A 20,000-nucleotide genomic window follows, 5' to 3' on the forward strand; every position below is an offset into this window, starting at 1 on the left:
TACCGACAGCACAGATTAGAGATTTTAAAATTTGCATTTTGCTAGAAATGTTTGTTGTTTTTTTTAAACCTCAGTTAAAGAATAAAACATTATTTTATTTATTAGCAATGTAACTCACATTTTCATCGTTTGTGAAACACAGTGTCACTCAACCAAAAGCTCATTGGTTTGAATGAAACACAAACATACTGTACGTGTGTTCCTGTGAAGGGAAAGACGCCTCATTAAAACATATTCAACTGTATGAACAAACATCCTCCCTGTCCTCTGTCGTCTCCAGGTCTGGACCCGGCAGGTCCGATGTTCACCAGCGCCACGCCGGACCAGAGGCTGGACCCCTCGGACGCCATGTTTGTGGACGTTCTTCACACCGACATGAACTGTGAGCGTCTAAAATAAAACACCAACCTCACTGACAATAAAGGATCACAACTCAAGGGGCGTGGGCAGTTTCCCGAGGTTGAGGTTCATGAAGAGCTGCTGCCGTACCAAAGAAACTCCACTTGACTGTTTTTCGGAATCTGTGTTTTCTGTGTGTGCAGCATTCGGACTGAGAGGAGCTCACGGCCACATCGACTTCTATGCCAACGGCGGAGCCGACCAACCGGGGTGTCCCAAAACCATTTTTGCAGGTGAACACACACAAAGACACTCATGAACACACACACACACACACACACTCACATCTACCATCTCTCCCCCCACGCTCCACAGGTAAATCTTACTTTGTGTGTGACCACCAGCGCTCGATGTTTCTGTACTTGTGCGCTCTGAACCGAACCTGCCGCCTCACCGGTTACCCCTGCTCGTCCTACAGCGACTTCCTGGACGGCAGGTGTCTGCAGTGCGAGGCCTTCAAGCCCAGCCCCTGCCCCGTCCTCGGTGGGTGGTGAAACGTCTTCGGGCGACGCCTGACAGACACATAACAACTAACAGATATTCCTCCTACTTTTTCATCACAACCTCTTAACACAAGTCAGTCAAGCCCATGGATTTCAATGGGCTCGTTGCACCGTGAACGATCTTCGCATGGTTTGATCCCCTGCAGGCTACGACGTGGGCCAGTGGAGAGACACTCTGCTGCGACTCGGACAGACCAAGGTCTTCTTCAGCACCACCGCCACGCTGCCCTACAGGAGTGAGTCCGACACTCAGTCAGACAAACACAATCACATTGTAGAACGTGGCCTGTTCCTCGTCTGCTTCATGCTGCCAGTGAAACTACTGGTGGACTCAAGTGTTACTAACGTGACTTCAGCTCCATGTTATATGAGTTAAAGGGCGAGTTCACCCAAATAACAAAAACTCAATTTCTCACTTACTGTCCGTTTACTTGGTTACATAAAATGACTTAGTAACATTAACGACTGTGTAAAATAAAACTACTAAGTAACAAAAATTACTTAGTAACAAGAAAACTAATTTGTAACAAACGACTTGGTAACGAAACCAACGACAGACGTTTGAGCCGTGCTGTAATACCGTCTGTGTCCTGTGTGTGGCAGAGCTGAGCTACAGAGTGGACATGGTCACCTGGAACCAGTACCTGCGCTGGGGCGTCGTCTACATCCGACTGCACAGCGGCAGAGACGTCACAGAGGCTCGAATTGACCAGTGAGTCATGAGATCAGACTCTCATCACACAAACATCTGACTTTAACGAAAGAAATCAAATTGACTTCTTTTTGGTGAGATATTCCATTCACACTTGTTCAATGCTCAAAAAGTCAGAATTGATGTTTGAAAAAGAAAAGGTCCATAAGGGAGATGAACATCATCGTATCTCTTCTCTTGAGAAGTTATTTTTCATGTTGCAACAAAGGTGTTTTCTCGATCTTCCTCTTCTAGATGTTGCTTCTATGTCTCTTCTTGTCCATTTTAATATCATTATGATGTCTAATCGTGTCACTGTGATTCTGGCAGTAAGCTGTACCGGCTGGAGCAGTACACCTCGACCCGCCTGCTGGCCCAGTTCGACGAGGATCTGCCGCAGGTCCAGAAGATCTCGCTCCGCATCAACACCGGCAACGTGATCGGGCCCCGGTACAAGATCCGCCTGCTGCGCATCCGCTTCACGCCTCTGGGACGTCCGGAGAGGTCAGCGCTCCGTCCGGCACCACTGCTCGCTCATATTCTCAATCATACACTTTGACTGACTCGTACAGATGCTGTCAAAATCATCTTGTTTTGCTTCAGTGAACAAAAACAAACGTGTATTTCTGCATTTTGTGCAAACAGGAAATGATCTAAATGTGCCAATGGAGGAAAACCACGCCATCCATATATATATATACATATATATATATATATATCTTCTGGATATATTTGTTCCTGCTGAGAGATAAAGTTGTACTCCCCCAAAAAAATATCTATTTTGTTGTGAAAAGCGTTGGGAGCTTTGAATTCATTTTGTTTTAGGTTCGTATGGTTCGTATTTTGTTTGGTTTTATTGTGTTGTAATATATATACGCATAGAATATTTGAGAGTAAAGACGCAGCACAAGTTCTAGAAAAAGCTTGGTCATGTACATTCTTACACCTGAGAAACTTTTCTTGTGATATGACGTAATGCATTATGAATGCAGTGGCAGATTAAAGGTATTGATCTTTGATCTTTCCTCTCCTCCAGGCCGTTGATGTGTCGTTTCGACGTCATCATGGAGGAGAACATGGAGGTGGCGTTTCGACCTCTGTCCTGCGACTCTCGCCTCTGATGCCCTCACCACACAGACTCCTCCTCCTCCTCCTCCTTCTTCTATGGAAACACAACCCCCCCCCCCCGTCAGCGGAACGTCAGCGCGTTGTTGCGTACGATGGAAGCCACGTCTCCTCCGCTGCACCAGATCACTTCTCCTGATGGATCTTCACAAGCCCAACTGCAGCTTTAGGGAAACTGTCAGTAAAACTTCAGACACACACGCACACAGGCACGCGCACGCACGCACACACGCACGCACACACACACACACGCACACAGGCACACGCACGCACACACGCACGCACACACACACACACGCACACAGGCACGCGCACGCACGCACGCACACATGCACGCACACACACACACACGCACACACACACACACACACGCACACACACACACACACACACGCACACACACACGCGCGCGCACACACGCGTGTGTGTGCGTGTGTGCGTGTGTGTGTGCGTGTGTGCGTGCATGTGTGCGTGTGTGTGTGTGTGCGTGCATGTGTGCGTGCGTGCGTGCGCGTGCCTGTGTGCGTGTGTGTGTGTGTGCGTGCGTGTGTGCGTGCGTGCGCGTGCCTGTGTGCACACGCACACACACACACACGCACACAGGCACACGCACGCACACACGCACGCACACACACACACACGCACACAGGCACGCGCACGCACGCACGCACACAGATGATTCAGGATTAATGAAACATAGAATTGTGTATTTAGTCGGATAAGAGAGAAACAATATGAACAGATCCAAACAGAAACAACACAAACTTTATATCAATTCTTTCCTGGTTCAAACTTTAAATGTTCCAAGTTTCATTGAATGATTTAACTAAATTAAGACTTTTATTCGTGAAACCTTTTAATGCTGTTCACCTTTGCAATCTGTTTAAAAAAATAATTTTATGATGCCTCCTTTTAAGAATCAGCCACTATAATAAAAAACTATATAATGGATGAAATTAATTTATATATAATAGATACAAAAACAAAGGTCCTTGAAAAACCAGTCAGACACTGTGAACGTTTAATAAAAAAGTAGGTTGTTGATGTCGATCTCTCCAAAGTTTTTAATTGTGGTTCATAAACTCTCCTGTATTAAGACACAGGAAATGTTGATTCACTTTGACCCTTAATCAGTTTCATTGCTGTAATTAAGATTTTCTTTTCTCGTGCCTTATAATCAAAGGAGTATTTCATAACGTCAGTATGGGGGGGGTCTGTATTAATGTGCTATGTTGTGAACTGTGAGTTTTATTCTTCTGGTGATTAATGTGTCACAGTGTTGATAAGCTAAACTGTTTTTTTTATTATGAATTTTCACTCGATTGAAATAAATACTAATTTAAAAACATATTTGCTTTACTTCTCTTTGATTTTTTTTTGTTTATGAAGCTTCTGCAGATTTGTTTCCTCCATTTGTTTGTTTGTTTTTTTATTTGCATCACAACTCCTCAACTGATTTCCAGTAAATCAAGAAAGAATCCATCAATCGTCGGTTTGGATTCGGACAAAGTCGCAAAACCAGAATTCTTTCCATCCCGATTTCTTTAATAATGCGAGATAGAACGTTTTGTAACATTTTTCCTGCCTCGTTCAAGCAAAAGAAAAACAAATCTGTGCCTTCACTTAACATTTGAGCGTTTACTTTAAACAGATGGCTGAAACTGAAAATATGCATTTTGATGTTTGTTCCTATTTGCGTGTCAAAAAGTGAAGATTATCCTCACCACTGTTGTTTTTTCTCTGGAGCTTTCAGCCACATCTCATGTCCTTCATCACCTGTCGGAGGAACACTGGGCTTGATATCAGAGATAATAAATCAGATTTTAAGGCACGAAAAGCCGAACATGTGCAGATACTTTTGTACATTTTACAGTAAAACAATCGACAAAACTGATTAATCGGGAAAACTACTGGCAGATTAATTGCGGGAAGCTGTGGCCCTGGAGATGGAGCGGGTTGCCCACCGAGAAGATCGGTGGTTTGACCCCCGGCTCCTCCAGTCCACACAGGCACAAGACACTGAACCCTGGGGAGTGAGACTTCTACAGTAGGTGCTTTGATCGATCCATAACACTTCATCACCAAAATAAAATATGAAAATGCAGTCAGATAATAGATAATAACAATAACTTGTTAATTGCAGCCTCCATAGTGGACTTTATAAAAAATAAAAATAAACATTTCAGTCCTGATATTGTGCATAATCAGTTTACTGAGGAAAAACCATCACGCCTGAGCTTCCTAAAAATATTCTGCTGTAAGAATCAACAACTATGTCACAGTTTGTTGTGAAATAACTTATAATTCAATAAACAAAACCAAACCCCAAAGAGACCAAAAAGGAACAGAACAAGAGTTTTATGAGAACGGTCGTTTTCAGTGATTCCAGCGTGTCGGGATATTTCACTGTGCACACGAGACAAACATACATCATATACAGTTATGTTCATAGACACATGATCAGGAAGCAGTGGAACTTGACTGAAGTTACAGTCACGCTCCAGAAAACTGGATGTTTTCGTCTTCTGGGATTTCAGCAGCTGTTGACGTTCGACCAACGTGGAATTCAATTTTAAGTGTAGTTAAATGAAGAACACAACAGAAAGAAAAGAAAGGACGAGAGGACGGAACAGAACGGGGAAGGACGGTTCAGTTCTGGATTATTGTTTTATAACAACGTCAACATCGTAGATCAGTTTCGACACGGATGACGATGAACTTCCTCTAACTCGCTGGTTTTCATCAGTCACCAACGAATCAGCAACGCCCAAACGAAACGCCTCCCCCCGTCCGATCACCAGTTAGGACCTGTGAGCAGAGAGAGTGGGAGGGGCCGCGGTGAGAGATCCCAACGTGATTGGTTTATACTGTAGATTCGTATTTCTGTTTCCTCCGACAGTGGCAGATATTTAAATGTGGCGGAAACGCGAAAGAAGAGATGTTTCACATCGGCCGTGTAACAGTCGACGTCACTTCTCACCTGCGGGGTTGTTGCTGCTGCCGCCACGGTTGTTCTGCCGCCTCATTGCTCCAACGCGGTTGTTGTTGTTGTTGTTGTTGAAGCGATTGTTCCGGCGCTGGGAGCCCGTGTTCGCTCTGAACAAAGCTCCTCTTCTCTGGACCTTCAAGAAGTAGAAGGAGAAGGAGAAGGCAGCGTGAGAGTCGGCGTGAAGTCTCCATTAAAAGCCGGATCACGTGACGTGAGACACTCACCATGTTGCCGTCCCGTCTCCCGCTCTGCTCGTCCGTCCAGGCGGAGAAGCACTCGCCTTCCGCCTGATCGTCGCTGAGCTGGAAGCCCGACTCGCTAACACACACACACACACACACACACACACACACACACACACACACACACACACACACACACACACACACACACACACACACACACACACACACACACACACACACACACACACACACACACACGTGGACAGAGAGTTGCAGAAAGTTTGGAGTTATTAAAAAGATTACATACATGAACTTGACTTCATACCAAAGATTATCTTCATTGTCGATTATTCCCGATTAGTCGTTTGGTTGTTTTATTTATCAGCTCCGTCTCCGTCTGCCCAGTTACTGTTACTACAAACACAAGAAGAGGAGAAGTGTAGTTGCACCTGATTGGACCTAGGGGGCGCTGTGCTATGCCTTTCCCCGCTATTGTGACCTTCACCCCCTCCAGTCTCTCCTGCCTCCGCCTCTCCAGGTCGTGCCTCAGGTCCCCGGGGCCTCGCACCGGCGGCTGGTTCAAACCCTGTCGCCACAACAACAACAACAACAACAACAACAACAACAACAATCAACACCCACCGGAGGAAGGTTCCCGCGCACAGACGCTGATAATCAATAGTTACCTGCATCCCCCCCGGTCTGGAGAACAGAGGCTCATCATCATCATCGTCGTCGTCGGCGTCGTCGTCATCGTCGAGCAGCGAGTTCGTGTTTAGGCTGAAGCCTCTGCGGAGGAGGAAAAAATAAAAATATATGGACCAGCTTCAACGTGTCAAGCTCCGTGTTCGTGGCGTGTCTGGTACTTTAACGTGTCTTGAACCAGACGTACCGGTTGGAGCTGAACCGCTCGTCCAACGTCAGCTCGGCCACCTCTTCCTCAGAGACACTTCCTCTTTGTGCAGCAGAGAATCGCTCGTTCAGCGTGAGGCCGTCGTCTCGGAAATAATGCTCTGCAGGACACGGACGAGAAAAAAATCATTATTATTATTATTATTATTATTATTATTATCAGGGTCCGAAAAATTACATGATCCATATATCTATTCATACGTGCTTTGTTGTTTGGCTTCCATTTCTCTGGTGCAGTATTTATTAGTAATACGTCCGACACAAAACATTCGTATACTCGGTTTGGAAGAAGAAGAATTGGGAGAAGAAGTTTTGGAATAATAAGAATAGTAAATAAGGAGAAGAAGAGGAGAACAACATTTGGAAGAATAAAAATAAATATGAAGAATTGGAAGAAGAATATTTGGAAGAAAAATAAGAGAAAGACTTGAAAGAAGAAGAATTGGAATTGGAATTTTAATATTACTCTGGTGTGAAGTCAATGAACAGTAACTAAGGTTTTACTTTTAAATTCCTCACGTGTACATGTTATGACCGAGAGTCCTCCCCCCCTCCCCACAATAACAAGTACGATTTTATCTGAAATATGAATTATTATTTATAATAATAATTTCACCATAACTTCTCAACAGACGCGGCGGTGCCGACCTTTGACATGGTGCACCAGCGTGATGATCTCCTGGGCGAACGTCCCCGTGTGCACGGCCGTCTCTTGGTACGTGCCCGAGTGCTCGAGCATGGGCAGGAAGTCGAGGCGCTGACGGCCCACGTTGACCAGGTCCAACGAGAGCTGCCGGTCCGACGAGTAGCACAGCGAGCTGACGAGGAGGAGGAGGAGGAGGAGGAAGGTCAACTACAACGCATGAAGCTTTTGGTGAATTGTTAAAACAGAAGACCAGTCGACCAGCTTCTGTGACGGAGTCATTTTGGCCATTCGATGATTTGCGGTGACGAGGACGCGGAGATAAAGACATCCTCTGAAAGCTGAAAGTGTCTGTGAGGTTTTTTTAAAAAGCCACTGAACAATGTCCTGAGCGCCTGCATTAGTATATTTTAGCCAAAATACTAATTAGAAGAAGTTTGTGATAAGAATCAGGAGACAACTTTACCTTACCCGACACTTACCTCTCACGCGTTGCACAAGCGACAGTTTACAGTTACTACATGTTGACAAAAGAAAGGGACGCTCGACCTCTGACGTGCAGACAATCATACGAATTCATAATTGTTTTCAGTGGATATTCATAGTCGAGGCCTGAGGAGCTCGGGTGAGTTAACGGCGGGGTGAAGGTTCACACTTCGTCTCCTTTTGGATTTACCAAATCTCCGTCTCTTGGAGTTCAGTCGGATTTGGAAAAGATTCCACTTCGGCCATTTTGAATTTGTTGTTTTTCTAAAGTTGCCCAAAAGGTTCTTCAGCACTTGGCCGGACCCCCGAGTCGTCAGAAGACGGCTTCAGATTCTCCTTTCGACACGCGAGGACGTCGTGGAATCCATTTCTCCGACAGCACCGATGACTAACGTGCTTGGTCTGAATTTCCTCCGACGGGTGACAGTTGGATTTATGACTTCGTTTGTAAACATCTTCGATGCTTTTGATGTTCACTGCAGCAAATTCCTCCATTTTCCCATTTCAGTTCATGGCTTCAATGTCTTCTTTCAACAGAATGTAGATGATATCTACGTTCATTTACAATCGTTTCTGATAATGTTGCCTTTTGTTTTCTTCTTTTCCCGACAGGTGATGTCTTTGTCCACGGCTTCAATTTCCTCTTGTATGAATTGACCATTTATGCGCTCGGCGTGTTTTTCCTCATTTACCAGCAAGAAATGTGTGAGTGACGTGAGTCACAGATTTTATTCTTGGATAAAGATCCCGGTGGTTTGTCTGATCTCGGATGCGTGTCCACGTGACCAGAGTGACCATGTTCTGGCTCCTCCCTCCAGAATAACGGGCCACGAACACAAACACTCCGGCTTCTTCCACCATTTCTTGCCGGCGGCAGTTTTTCTTCCAACGTGGCCCAAAACCGATCACATCTCACGTGGCGCGTGACTGAAATCTCCTCGCCCTCACACTCGCTTGTTTGAACCGTCGTCTTCTTCTTCATCGCAGGGCACCGGAAGATCCTTCCTGAAATAGTTTCACTTCCCATGAGGCACTGGGGTCGAGTTTCGGCTCGTACACGTGAGGCTCCGTGTTTTCACAGAGCGCCGTCCGTCTTCGTCAGCACTGTTCCACTTCCCTTCAGAGACATGAGCAGTCAACACCAGTTTCCTGTTTCCTGGGGTCTCGACGCCTCTCGACTCTGTTTCAACAGTGAGAATCCTCCCAACCGGGGCCGGTGGGCGCGGCATCGATCAGGAGCTGGTTCCATAAGAAATGCTAGCGGTGCGTCGGGTTGCTCATCGGCCAAAATGTCTTCTGATCATCATCAAACGAGGAACGTTTCCCCATTTCCAGTCAAAGCTGCTCTGACACCACATTTCTGGGCGATGACTCGCTGACAACGTTGCTTCAGAAACGTACTTGTGCAAGACGCCGTGTGGTGAGATTTCACAGCAGCTGCAGGGTGAAGCATCCAGAGTCCAGGTCCGATCAATACGCTCTTCGAGACTTCTCTGGTGTCGCTTGCGGCTGAAGTGCTTTTTATAATCGGGCTTCTTCTGAGATCCTTGTGGAAGAAGGTGGAGGCCGCATCTGCTGCACTCCGGTGTTTTCCCGACGATCGCTCCATGACCTCCTCTCAAACAGCGTCTTTGCCGACGGCCCGTTCAACTTTCCAACTGACTTCACCCGCAACGACAAAATAAAATCTGTAGATTTGATGAAACCTTCCTACCAGTGTTGTTCTCAAGAGCGGCTCCTCTTCGCCAACGTCTTTGACAAAGCAACGGGATCAGCTGTGAACTTGTGGCTTCAGTCAACCAGAGGTGTTTTCTGTGAGGTCCTTCCAGTCCACCGGTCCACTTGATTCGACAACTGTCGAGTGCTGTGACTCGTCTGCGTTACGTAGAATGAGATGCAACACTTTGCTTCCAAAGGAAATCTTTGTGAAGCTCAGATGAAGTTGTTGGGATGATGAGCCTTTTCCTGGGTCTTCACTCTGAACAGTACCTTTCTGGTGGTAATGTCCCGGTGTCATGAGGTGAGACCTCCGCGAGGCGTCTTGACAGATGCCTGTGCCACCAGCGCCTTACGGGACAGTACGACATTCCATGTGAATATTCAGGATCTGGAAGCGTTCGGTTCGACTTCCATCACATCCAGTTCGAGGAAGACCTCCAGGGATCATTGTCATGTCCTCTTCCCCACGAGTTGAGGACAGAAAAGTGTGAACCTCCACCACTCACCCTTGATTCAATTTGATTTTAAATGTAATACTCTACCTGTTCTGGTTAACGGGTTGGGTCATGTCCACCTTGATGGTTAACGTTTCCTCCTTTACCGGCGTCATGTCGGTGGCGTTCTTCTCGTTCCACCCGCGCGGCCGCTGACGGGGCATTTTAGGGTCCAGGCCGTCCCTCGGCGGGTGTCGGTCCAGACTTCTGGGCCTGTCGTGATCCCACTGCTGCAGTCGGTCTTCTCCTGCCCAGTTGGCGCCGCCTTCGATGGGATCCGCGAAACAATCCCCTCTGAAGGGTCGATACCCCGGTCTCTGCTCTTCACGAGGAAGGTCTTGGTGTCCCTGCTGTAAACGCGGTTGATTCCTGAGCGGTCCAGTCCTTCCGCCCAGTCCGCGATTCAACCTTCCTCTCACGGGGCCGGGGCCGCCTCTTCCCCTGTGATTCACAGGCCCCTCTCGGTTAGCGTATCTCACGGCGTTCGGCCTTTCTTGTGGCGCGGGGCTCCTCTTAGACTCAACATAGTTGGAGTCTCTCCAGTTGTCTTGAAAATGGCGTCCTCTCGGGTCCTCCCGGTCATCCGGCCGGCCGTGCGGCGTCCTGAAGCGCTCCTGTGAAGAGCAGAGCGGACGGGGACTCCTCTGTCTTTGACTCAAGTCGACATCTCTGCGGTCGACGACCTGTTGTTCCCTCTGTGGCCGTTTTCTGCCCTCTGCGTTCCCGTGATCGTGTTCAATGACAAGTGGTCTGACGGGTCGAGTGTCTCCGCGGGGGACGTCCCCCTGAGTGTCTCCTCCAAACCCGTCTCTGGGCGAGTCCGCCGAGTACCGCTGTCCCCCATAGTCCTCCTCATTCCTGTACCTGTGGCAGCATAAGAGGAGGTGACATGGTTCAGCAATGACACAAGGAGCCGTCTCATCTTCACTTTTAAAATGTACACTTGACATTAGCTTCTGCATTTATCTTACAGTCTGCATCATTAAAGGGGCAGTAAGCGTTTTTAATCCAATACACTGTTTTGTTAAATATTTCCTCGCAGCCACACACATAGAAATGCTGCGGGCCGTAAGCATCAAGGGGTCAGTCTCCAATACTCGGGGTAGGGGGTCGGCGGTATCTCGAATAAATTCCATGGTGTCACGGCTTGTTGCACACGCATAAGACTTGCTTTGGAGTCTAAAATTGTCCCAATAGAAACCATTACCAAAGATAATTAGGATTAAAGAATTTTAATACAGACGTATAGAATCATCACACTGGTGTGATTGTCTGCATCAAAAGGTTAAATTGTGCATTCATGCGATAGATATCACATATCGCGATATGACGAAAATACATTGTGATATTATTTATAGGTCGTGTCGTCCGGCCCTGACTCGAGGCTGTGGGTCCGAGACCAGAGCGGTCAAATCATCAACTTGAAAAACACTGCTTACTGCCCCTGTTAGTATTTTGGATTTAGCTTCCATTTGCATAACAGCTATGTAAAACGTGCAGAAATGTAAAATCAGAAGCGCTTGCAGGTAAAGAAAACTTGAGGCAATGCACCACTTGATAGATGAATCGCGGACAATAAGGACCGGTGGAAGACAAGAGAAGGCGTTTGCTCTACGAAATTTAAGAAAGATGAGAATCCTCTGAATTCCTCGTTTCCTTTTCTCGCTGATAGGCATTTTTTTTTTGTTGCTCAAAATTTACCCAAGGTGATCGCTGTCATCCACGTCTCTTCTTTGGCGTTTAAAGGGGGGGCTCCTCTCTTGAAGTGGACCCTCCCTTCGTCGCTCTCTGTTGGGACCCTGCTCATTCCTCCTAGCTCTCCCCCTACCTGCCGCCCCTCTCTGGTCGTCTCTCGCCGGGGGACTGAGGCCTCGGAACTTCCCCTCACTTCTGCCCTGCTGGTCTCTCCAGCTCGTCGCCGGCTCTCGCTGCTGCTGGTCTGCGTGGGACTTCGGCGTCTGCGGCAATCTCTCCCTCACCACTTTCGGGGGGGAGCGAGGCGACCTTCCCCGGTTGTCAAAGCTCTGGAAGTGTTCTCGAAAGCCCTCCCCCCTGCGTCTACCTCTGTCTCCTCCGACGTTGCGCGGCGGGGAAAGCCTCCGATCGCCGAGGCCCATCGCGTCGTAACGAGGCGACGGCATCCGGTGGTACGACTCCCCCTCGTCTGGGCGGCGCTGGTGCCCCGGCTGCTGCTCATCTGGACCAGAAGGGGATCTTCTCCGGTCTTCTGGGTACAGATGTCCCCTCGCGTAGCTCCAGTGTTCCTCGGGAGCCTGTCGCAGGCGGTGACTCCTGTCCTGTGGATTCCCACCCGGTTCCGTGAGCACTTTGTGAGGATCAAAGTTGGATTCCTCCCATGGAAACCTCCTGATCAAAAAACAAAACCAATATTCAATAAGTACATTTTTCTTTTTCATTTATGAAACAGGGTTTTAATGTAACAACACACAAAATGAATCACGCCTAAGCATTTACCTGTAGTGAGGAGATCGCGTCCGTGGTCTCGACATTTTGACAACCTTCGAGAAAAGGAGAGATTTTCACTTAACCAAGTTTTGAAGATTAAAATTCCCTCTGTTAGAATATGATTATAATATTATGCCGTTATATATATATATTTCTTGTTAAAGCACATTTTGTCTTTGCCTGGAAGACGATGTCATGTGACATTATTTTGTCCTTCTAAAAATTGTCTAAATTGTTTTTTGTTTGTTTTTTAAGTGAGTTTTGATTTTAAAACTAGCACAACCGGGAACTGGAGCTTTTGTCCGACAGTTGTGCAAATTTTAATCTCACATAAACCAAAAAATGTCAACTGATATTAGAATATGTCCTTGTTAATACTGTGAGAGTTGTGGAACATTAAACCTTCAGTATGGATTCAGACCTGCCATAAATACATTTAATCAACTGGAAATTGACTGTACTCCTCCCTCCTGACAGATTCTTCTGTTTCCATTAAAACAACAACAACACAGTTCTCAGTTTGCAGATGATATGTTCAAGTTATTGACAAAGTAAATTCAAAAGGCAAAGTCCACAACTTAACATTAGAAGCAAATTAAAGATAAACTTCTTCAAAACATAGAACCATTTCAGTTCTGATGAAATTATAAGATCACCGTTTGTTTTTTGAAAAACTAATAACTCATATTTCTTACAAGTTGTGTGTATATTATATATATATATATATATATATATATATATATATATATGTATATATATATATATATATATATATGTGTGTGTGTGTGTGTGTGTACTGATGTTTTGATTCCACATAAACAGCAGTATTATCCCAGTTTCACAGCCAACCAGTAACTAGGGCTATGACTAACGATTACTTTCATAATTTATTAATATGTCGATCATTTCATTGATTAATCGATCAGTTGTTTGGTTTATAAAATTGTTGAAAAATGGACGTAAAAAAAATCAATAAAAACTACTTGAACCTATTAATTCATTTTTAAAATAGTTTTCGATTAATTTACTAATCGATTGCAGCTCCGGTAGGAACCAGTTTCCAGTGGACACAAAACAGCAGCTAATGGATGAATGTACAGATAGATTTGGAAAAGTTTAATAAAGGCGTTAAGGTTTTTGTTTGTTTTTAGCTTAAGGCTGCTTTTTTAATACGCTTGTAAGCTAGGCTAACGTCCCGCAGATGACTTACCTCGGGCCGCGACGCACGACAGGCGACAGGCTACAGGCTACAAGCTAAAGGCTACAAGCTACAAGCTACAGGCTACAAGCTAAAGGCTACAAGCTAAAGGCTACAAGCTAAAAGCCACAAGCTAATGGCTACAAGCTACAAGGTAGCGTTAGGACACGCGCGATTGAACCGTGTCGTAATGTTCTAATATTATGGATATGAACCCGAGTTCGTATAAAAGTGGAGCTGAACACGCTGAAGTGCAGAGGAGCGACGTCGCGGGACGTTCACTGCGACGCACGGGGCGATTTGTTCCGGGAAGAAAACAAAGTAACACCACCAAACGCAACCGATGCTGTGACATCCGCTTACACAACTTCCGCCTTTCAGAATAAAATCACCTGGCTGTACGACGACCGACACGTCGAACATGGATTGACTGTTAATGTTTTATGTATATTTATATGATACATTTGAATAAACATCTGTATATATAGTATAATATTATTATTATCATTATTTTTATTATAGTGTAGTTATTATATTAGTATAATATAATAATTATAATAATTATAATTATCATCATACTATTAGTATTATTATTATTTTAGTATTGTATAGTATGGCGCTATAAATCACAGAAACCACAATAGTCTCAGATCATGTAGTCGAAACCGTGGAAATCTACTGACATTTCGGAGGCATCTAGCAGCACAGTAAATATTAAGAAATATTCAATATTGTTATGGGGGGGCATTTTGTGCCTTTATCATGCAGAAAGTGCAGTTGTGACACTGAAGTTCTCCCATGTTCCGTTCATCTACCACAAGAAAAGATAATAAGTCAATGTAAAAAAAATACTTATTAAACAAAAATGCACGTGCATATTGTTCCATTTCAAGATGTTATCATGATATTATTGGATTTAGTTTGGAACTGCATTATGATGAACTGTAGTCAAGTGAAAGGTCTAAATAGGGAGTTGTGTTCTGTTAATAATAATAATAGTTAATTGATAATTGATCATCTTCAGGACTATATGTCCGCGCAAGCAAAAGTTCATAATTCACTCGTGTTTGGCAGATCAGTTTTAATGTCAGTGCAGCGTTGAGTGGATACACAGTGAGATATAGTGAGAATTAACGCTAGACTTGTCATTTCACACGTGTCTGCATGTTTACTGATCCAGTTCACGGACACAAGTGGCTTGATGACGTTTATTTGTTCTTTTTCAGCAGTTATCCATGCACCACGTCTACACAATGATATATTCCACCAAGCTGCAGTGTCACAGGGTTTTAAAGTTATATGAGGATAAACACTATGTCCTTTTATTCATTTTTTATTTAACGTGGTATACACAGGGGGGAACTGGGAGATCCCCCCCCACCCCACCCGACCCAACCACCTCTTACAATGAGTTTCAGCAGAACGTATCCGGAGGAGTGAATGATGAGCGGACGTGGAGACGGGAGGCGACGCGCTGAAGGTCGCAGCAGTGACGGAGGAACTCTCTCGCTCTCTTTGCAGTCGGATCCAATTTTTGGTTCCTTGCCCCCTGGAAAGAAAAACCTCTCACGTACTTTCACCATCACCATCTTTCTTTGACACATTCATGACCACAACGTAAAGTGAAATAAAGTAGTTGTCACCACAGTGTTCCTGTGATTTGTTTACATTCTACAATAACACATACGACACGGGAGGCTTTCTTTTTCTTTGACAGTTTTGAGACCAAATAAACAAACAAAATAAATAAAATAAAAAGTATTAGTATAATGCATCAGAATGGGGAAATCAAATGTAAAAAAAACATGAATAATTAGAATGTGATTGACATTAAATACTCTGAAGATTGCAACAGAGTTTGGTTGGTGTACACTTTTAAAGGTGGGCAGGAGTATGGAAGCAAATCTGTCTCAAACCAGACTGAAATTTAAAAGGCGACAAATTTCTGCTACGGATTTTTTTTGCATTGAAATTATGTATCAGAATTTTTTTGCATCTGAACTTCACCACAGTGAACGGCTGGATGTCGGTTCGGGTTCACACAGAAACGATCGCAATTTTGTTTTACACTGAATTTTTTTATGCTGAATATTCCATTACTCTGATTCTTTTTTAAAACATTGAAAAACACAGGTGAAAATCAGTTATTGAAATTATTGAGACAGATTCGCTTCCATACAGGAGAATGTTTTACTTATTATAAACTTAGCATTATCTAAAAATCCTGGCTATGGTCCTGATCATCTAAGGGTTTGTGCCCCCCCCAAATGTCCCATACCTGTTTTCTCTACTTTCTGCAGTCGAGGTGGACGAGGGGCCTTTACAAGAGCGAAAAGTGCACATGCTGGACGAGACATCCTGAGGGATTACGAGCGAAGACGCCGCCTGCACAGAGGTTTAAGGCGTCAAGAGGTGATGAGCTGAGACGTGGTGAACGCTGCCTCACACCAGAGTCTATATCTTCAATCTGTGAGGTATATTTAAGTCGGGGAGGTGAGGTGGAGCGGTGAAATACACACAACTACTGCTAAGTGCACACTATGAAATGCAGCCCGCGCGGTTACAGTCGGTGCCGGACGCACACACAACACACCGTGTCAAACACTTTCCTTTCTTTTTCTTCACGCCACGTTTTCTTCACATCGTTGCCGTGAATCGTCGGTGATGAGCGGCAGAGAAAGCAAAAACAAAAAGGAAAGCTAAAGGCTTTACGTGTTACGGAGGCGACAGCGAGGGGGGGGGGGGTTAATATAATATCGGTTGATTGGTTTCACAGAAGTAGGGAGTCGCCGTCAGCGGTGAGAGAAATAAACGCAGGAGCCGCTGCCACACACACATCGTTGTACAAAGCTACGACCACGGGCATTACACAGCTCCGCGAGCTCGTCCTCACTGGAGATGCTACACAGGATTCACGCGACGGCGGCGTCTGTTTTTTTTCGTCACGGCTGCGCTCCAGATAAACTGCTACAGAGTTCCGCTCGCCGTCCAACCCGACCCAGACGGATCTATTTACACAGTTTTACAAAAGCGGGGACGAGAGATTTAAGATGCGCGAGATGCTCGAGTGATATTCATTTAGTGGCAAGTGCATCTGGGCAACGTCGGAGGAGAAGAGGACTGTTCGGGTGCAATCGGTCGTCACATGGTCCGAGTTCCGACGGCAGCAAGTTTTGCGAGACGCCTTAAAAATCAAAACCCGGGGTCAACGTGTCCAGATTTGAAGTCACATTGACGTTGAAGTTTTTGAAGTGACATTTTTACATAAATCAACTTGATCGTGAACTTTGGTTTTTACTTTTTTCCCCAAACGTCCCATTATTTGCGGGGATTTTTCGTCAAACTCTGCGGAGCCCAACTTGCCCATGTGCACTGTCGGCCACAAGCTTCGGGGTTATGAGTGTGAGTGGTTCGATAATACAGATGAGAGATCAGATGGTTGTTGTCGTTGTTGCTGCAGACGGAGGAGATGTTCTCTTGGTTTGTCCTGGTGTTCGTCAGCTCCAGAAAAAAAAGGCCCTGCGAGAAGAAAAGAAGACAAAGCACAAAAAAATGTATCCCGTCATCATTAGTCATTAATTACCGTCGGATTCCTGCAGCTCCTTGATTCCAACGTGTGTTTTCATTTCGTGCCAAATATTCTGCGTGGCAGCTGCAAACTGGATTTTAAAAAAGATGAGAACTTTTTTAAAAATTAAAAAAATAAATCTGTGATGATCATATATATTTATTTGACAGATATAAAAGTTGAACCTTCTGTCTTCTCACTGAACTGTTCTGTAATGTTGTTGTACATCTTTTTATGCATGTGAACAAATTGTATACCAAGTTTTTTGGCATAACAACTTATATATATATATATGTGTATATAAATGATAATAAACACGTAAAGACTGTGTGTTGTCATGTTAATTCATAGTAAAAATGTTTGTACTTAACTGTCGGACACATAATCAATTTTAAGTGAACTTTTCCAGTTATAAATATCCTCTTTTGGCGCCAGTTGTTCAAACTTTCTGATATTTTATTGTTTTTATTCCATTGGACTTGAAACTATCTGATAAGTTTGTTCACGGCCTCATCCTGACGCTGTATCTCGAACCTTTGACTGTTCCACTAAACGGGAACTCAATCGATTTCATATTGTACTTTCATAACGGCTGAGTTGTCCTCACTTTTAATATTCCGGATCCCTGCATCTCCCACAGATTTTAAAACGGACTTTCTATTAAAAAAGCTTTATTCTCCAAGCCTCTTCCAAGTTCTTCCAGAGGCCCTGAGGTAATCATACACCTGCTGTCGCTGTGGTAACCACGACGAGTAAACTGGAATGTCTCTGTAATCCTGTCGTTACCCCGACTACTGGACGTCCAGCTTGCTCGGCCCGACGCTGTGGATGAGCTGGGAGGACTCGGAGGCGGCGCTGCTGTACGCCTGGATCAGCAGGTTCTTGTTGAGGTCTCCGACGCCGCCGCTGCCGGCCTGCAGCTTCGGGTAGGGGGTCGTCTCCGCCCCGTGCCGCTGCCCCCGGCCCGGAGCGTCCAGCTCCATCAGGTGCTCCAGCGGGCAGCCGTCCGGCCCCTCGGCGACCGGGGAGAACTCCTGGGCGCTCGCCTGCTCGTCCCTGGACACGGGACTGATGGAGACAGATGGAGAACTTAAAGAAACGACGATGACAAGAGACACAATAGTTAAAAAAAAAGGAAAGAATAATTTAGACACTTCACACACAACTAAAGGTTTGGTTGTGAACATGTGGGCCACAAAATGAGATCTGGGAGATGGAAGCTTCTGTATCTGAATCAGGACGGAGACGATAAGATCATTTATTACTGTATGAACAACAAAAAGTATGTTGATAATTATTTAAACCATTAAACATTCTGTGGTCCCAGCTTCTCAAGCTGAACACGTCTTCTTTCTTTCTTTGTTCTTCTTTGTCTTATGAGCTGCAAAAGACGTCAGTGACGCTTTTTAGGAAATTGTAATTAATGCAATTTTCCCACTATTTTCCTAACGATTAATTAATACATTTAAAAACTAATCATCAGTAACCTGAAATTGATCTAATCCGTCGATTTAAAGAGACATTTTATATAAAATACTGGATGTCTGGATGAGACGGGACAAGAAACTCAAGACGATGAAGTAGAAACGAGGAGAGTCGTATGAGCAGTTCTGAGGAGTTTGTTGGACGGACGGACGCAAACATGTGAGAGTCACGTGGGACAGAGAGACGGACACACACACACACACACGTCCTACCTAACGTCCATGGACTGGACTCCGTCGGACAACTCGTCCACACAGCTCTTGTTCTCCAGGGGCCCCAGCGTGATGACGGGGGCTTCAGCAGGGGTCGGAGCGTCTTCCTCCAACGAGGCCGGAGCCTCGGCTCTCTCGTCGGAAACTGCAAAAACACACAATGTGGTTTTTAAAATATGAATTTCAAAAGTCTCCATCCACTCAAAAAAGTGTCCTTCTACTGTCTCTGTCCTCCAACATGTCTGACATTGACTACAGGGACTTTGTATCTGGTGTTTTCACATTCCTCTCCTGGAGGAGACTTCTGTTTCACTTCTCTGCAATTTGAAATTCAAACGAATCATGTTAAGATAGATTTGGTTCGTCACAAATAGAGAAAACCAATCGCTGTCAAATATGCAAATGTGAGGCAAAGAAACGGGAAACTTCCTGTGCAGCAGACTGAATCTCTCCAATTTGCATATAATCAATATTCATATCCTCAGAATTCCTCAGTGAGGGAGAGAGAGTGGATGGTTTCCAGACACATTTCAGAGGTAAACACTGTTAAACTAAATATTAGACATAGCAGATTATTTGTATATACTTTAAAACGTGACTGGACTTTATATCTCGTTGTTTTTAATTTTTTTTCTAACAGGAGAGAGAAATAAATTATTGTCAGTGAGGTGCAACACGCGGATACGACCTAAAATGATATAAAAGGTTTTGTCTTTGTGACGGGGAGTTCAATTTTCTCATTTTTCATTCTTAATCCATTGAACAAAAGGATAAACTTTAGATGTTCTTTTTTATGTTTCAGTTAAAGGAAACATAAAAGTTGTGACGCTGCAGGAAACTGACTCGAGCTCTGGTTACGGTCGTAACGTTAATCACTTTACGCTGCAGTGTTTCCTAGCCGTTGGCCAGTTGGTGCCAAATAACC

At 44.9% G+C, this 20,000-nt stretch overlaps 3 protein-coding genes across 12 annotated transcripts in view; 1 reads left to right on the forward strand and 2 right to left on the reverse strand.

The window, feature by feature from the left end:
- Window positions 1-3,027, forward strand: part of lipib (lipase, member Ib) — an 11,716-nt gene extending 8,689 nt beyond the window's left edge. For 2 of the 4 annotated variants that reach the window (XM_035618690.2, XM_047329899.1), the window contains 7 exons: window positions 281-382; window positions 543-632; window positions 715-882; window positions 1,049-1,138; window positions 1,506-1,614; window positions 1,924-2,097; window positions 2,630-3,025. In XM_035618690.2, coding sequence (XP_035474583.2) covers window positions 281-382; window positions 543-632; window positions 715-882; window positions 1,049-1,138; window positions 1,506-1,614; window positions 1,924-2,097; window positions 2,630-2,714 — 818 coding nt within the window. In that variant the 3' untranslated portion in view covers window positions 2,715-3,025. Of the gene's footprint in view, window positions 1-280; window positions 383-542; window positions 633-714; window positions 883-1,048; window positions 1,139-1,505; window positions 1,615-1,923; window positions 2,098-2,629 lie in introns of all 4 variants that reach the window. The other 2 variants (XM_047329898.1, XM_047329897.1) reach the window with 2 other exon arrangements.
- A 2,034-nt stretch (window positions 3,028-5,061) lies between these two features.
- zgc:112982 (uncharacterized protein LOC503771 homolog) lies at window positions 5,062-14,132 on the reverse strand. 3 transcript variants are annotated; one of them, XM_035618688.2, is made up of 11 exons: window positions 13,823-14,132; window positions 12,622-12,665; window positions 11,848-12,513; window positions 10,195-11,010; window positions 7,453-7,622; window positions 6,785-6,905; window positions 6,579-6,681; window positions 6,342-6,496; window positions 5,932-6,025; window positions 5,699-5,840; window positions 5,062-5,526 (listed from the first exon to the last, which is right to left on the reverse strand). In XM_035618688.2, the coding sequence occupies exons 2-11, from the start codon at window positions 12,654-12,656 to the stop codon at window positions 5,513-5,515; spliced, it is 2,316 nt and encodes a 771-aa protein (XP_035474581.2). In that variant the 5' UTR covers window positions 12,657-12,665; window positions 13,823-14,132; the 3' UTR covers window positions 5,062-5,512. The 3 variants fall into 3 exon arrangements, with proteins under 3 accessions (XP_035474581.2, XP_047185741.1, XP_047185742.1); XM_047329785.1 differs by having other exon boundaries at window positions 6,342-6,499; XM_047329786.1 differs by having other exon boundaries at window positions 6,342-6,478; window positions 13,823-14,131.
- Window positions 14,133-15,004: 872 nt separating this feature from the next.
- Window positions 15,005-20,000, reverse strand: part of map7d2b (MAP7 domain containing 2b) — a 21,511-nt gene continuing 16,515 nt past the window's right edge. For 4 of the 5 annotated variants that reach the window (XM_035619580.2, XM_035619581.2, XM_035619579.2 and 1 more), the window contains 3 exons: window positions 19,076-19,220; window positions 18,165-18,467; window positions 15,005-17,329 (listed from right to left, as the gene is read on the reverse strand). In XM_035619580.2, coding sequence (XP_035475473.2) covers window positions 18,170-18,467; window positions 19,076-19,220 — 443 coding nt within the window. In that variant the 3' untranslated portion in view covers window positions 15,005-17,329; window positions 18,165-18,169. The remainder of the gene's footprint in view (window positions 17,330-18,164; window positions 18,468-19,075; window positions 19,221-20,000) is intronic. The other variant, XM_047329936.1, reaches the window with a different exon arrangement.

Source organism: Scophthalmus maximus, chromosome 21 (genome assembly GCF_022379125.1).
Source record: "Scophthalmus maximus strain ysfricsl-2021 chromosome 21, ASM2237912v1, whole genome shotgun sequence".
Classification (NCBI taxonomy): domain Eukaryota; kingdom Metazoa; phylum Chordata; class Actinopteri; order Pleuronectiformes; family Scophthalmidae; genus Scophthalmus; species Scophthalmus maximus.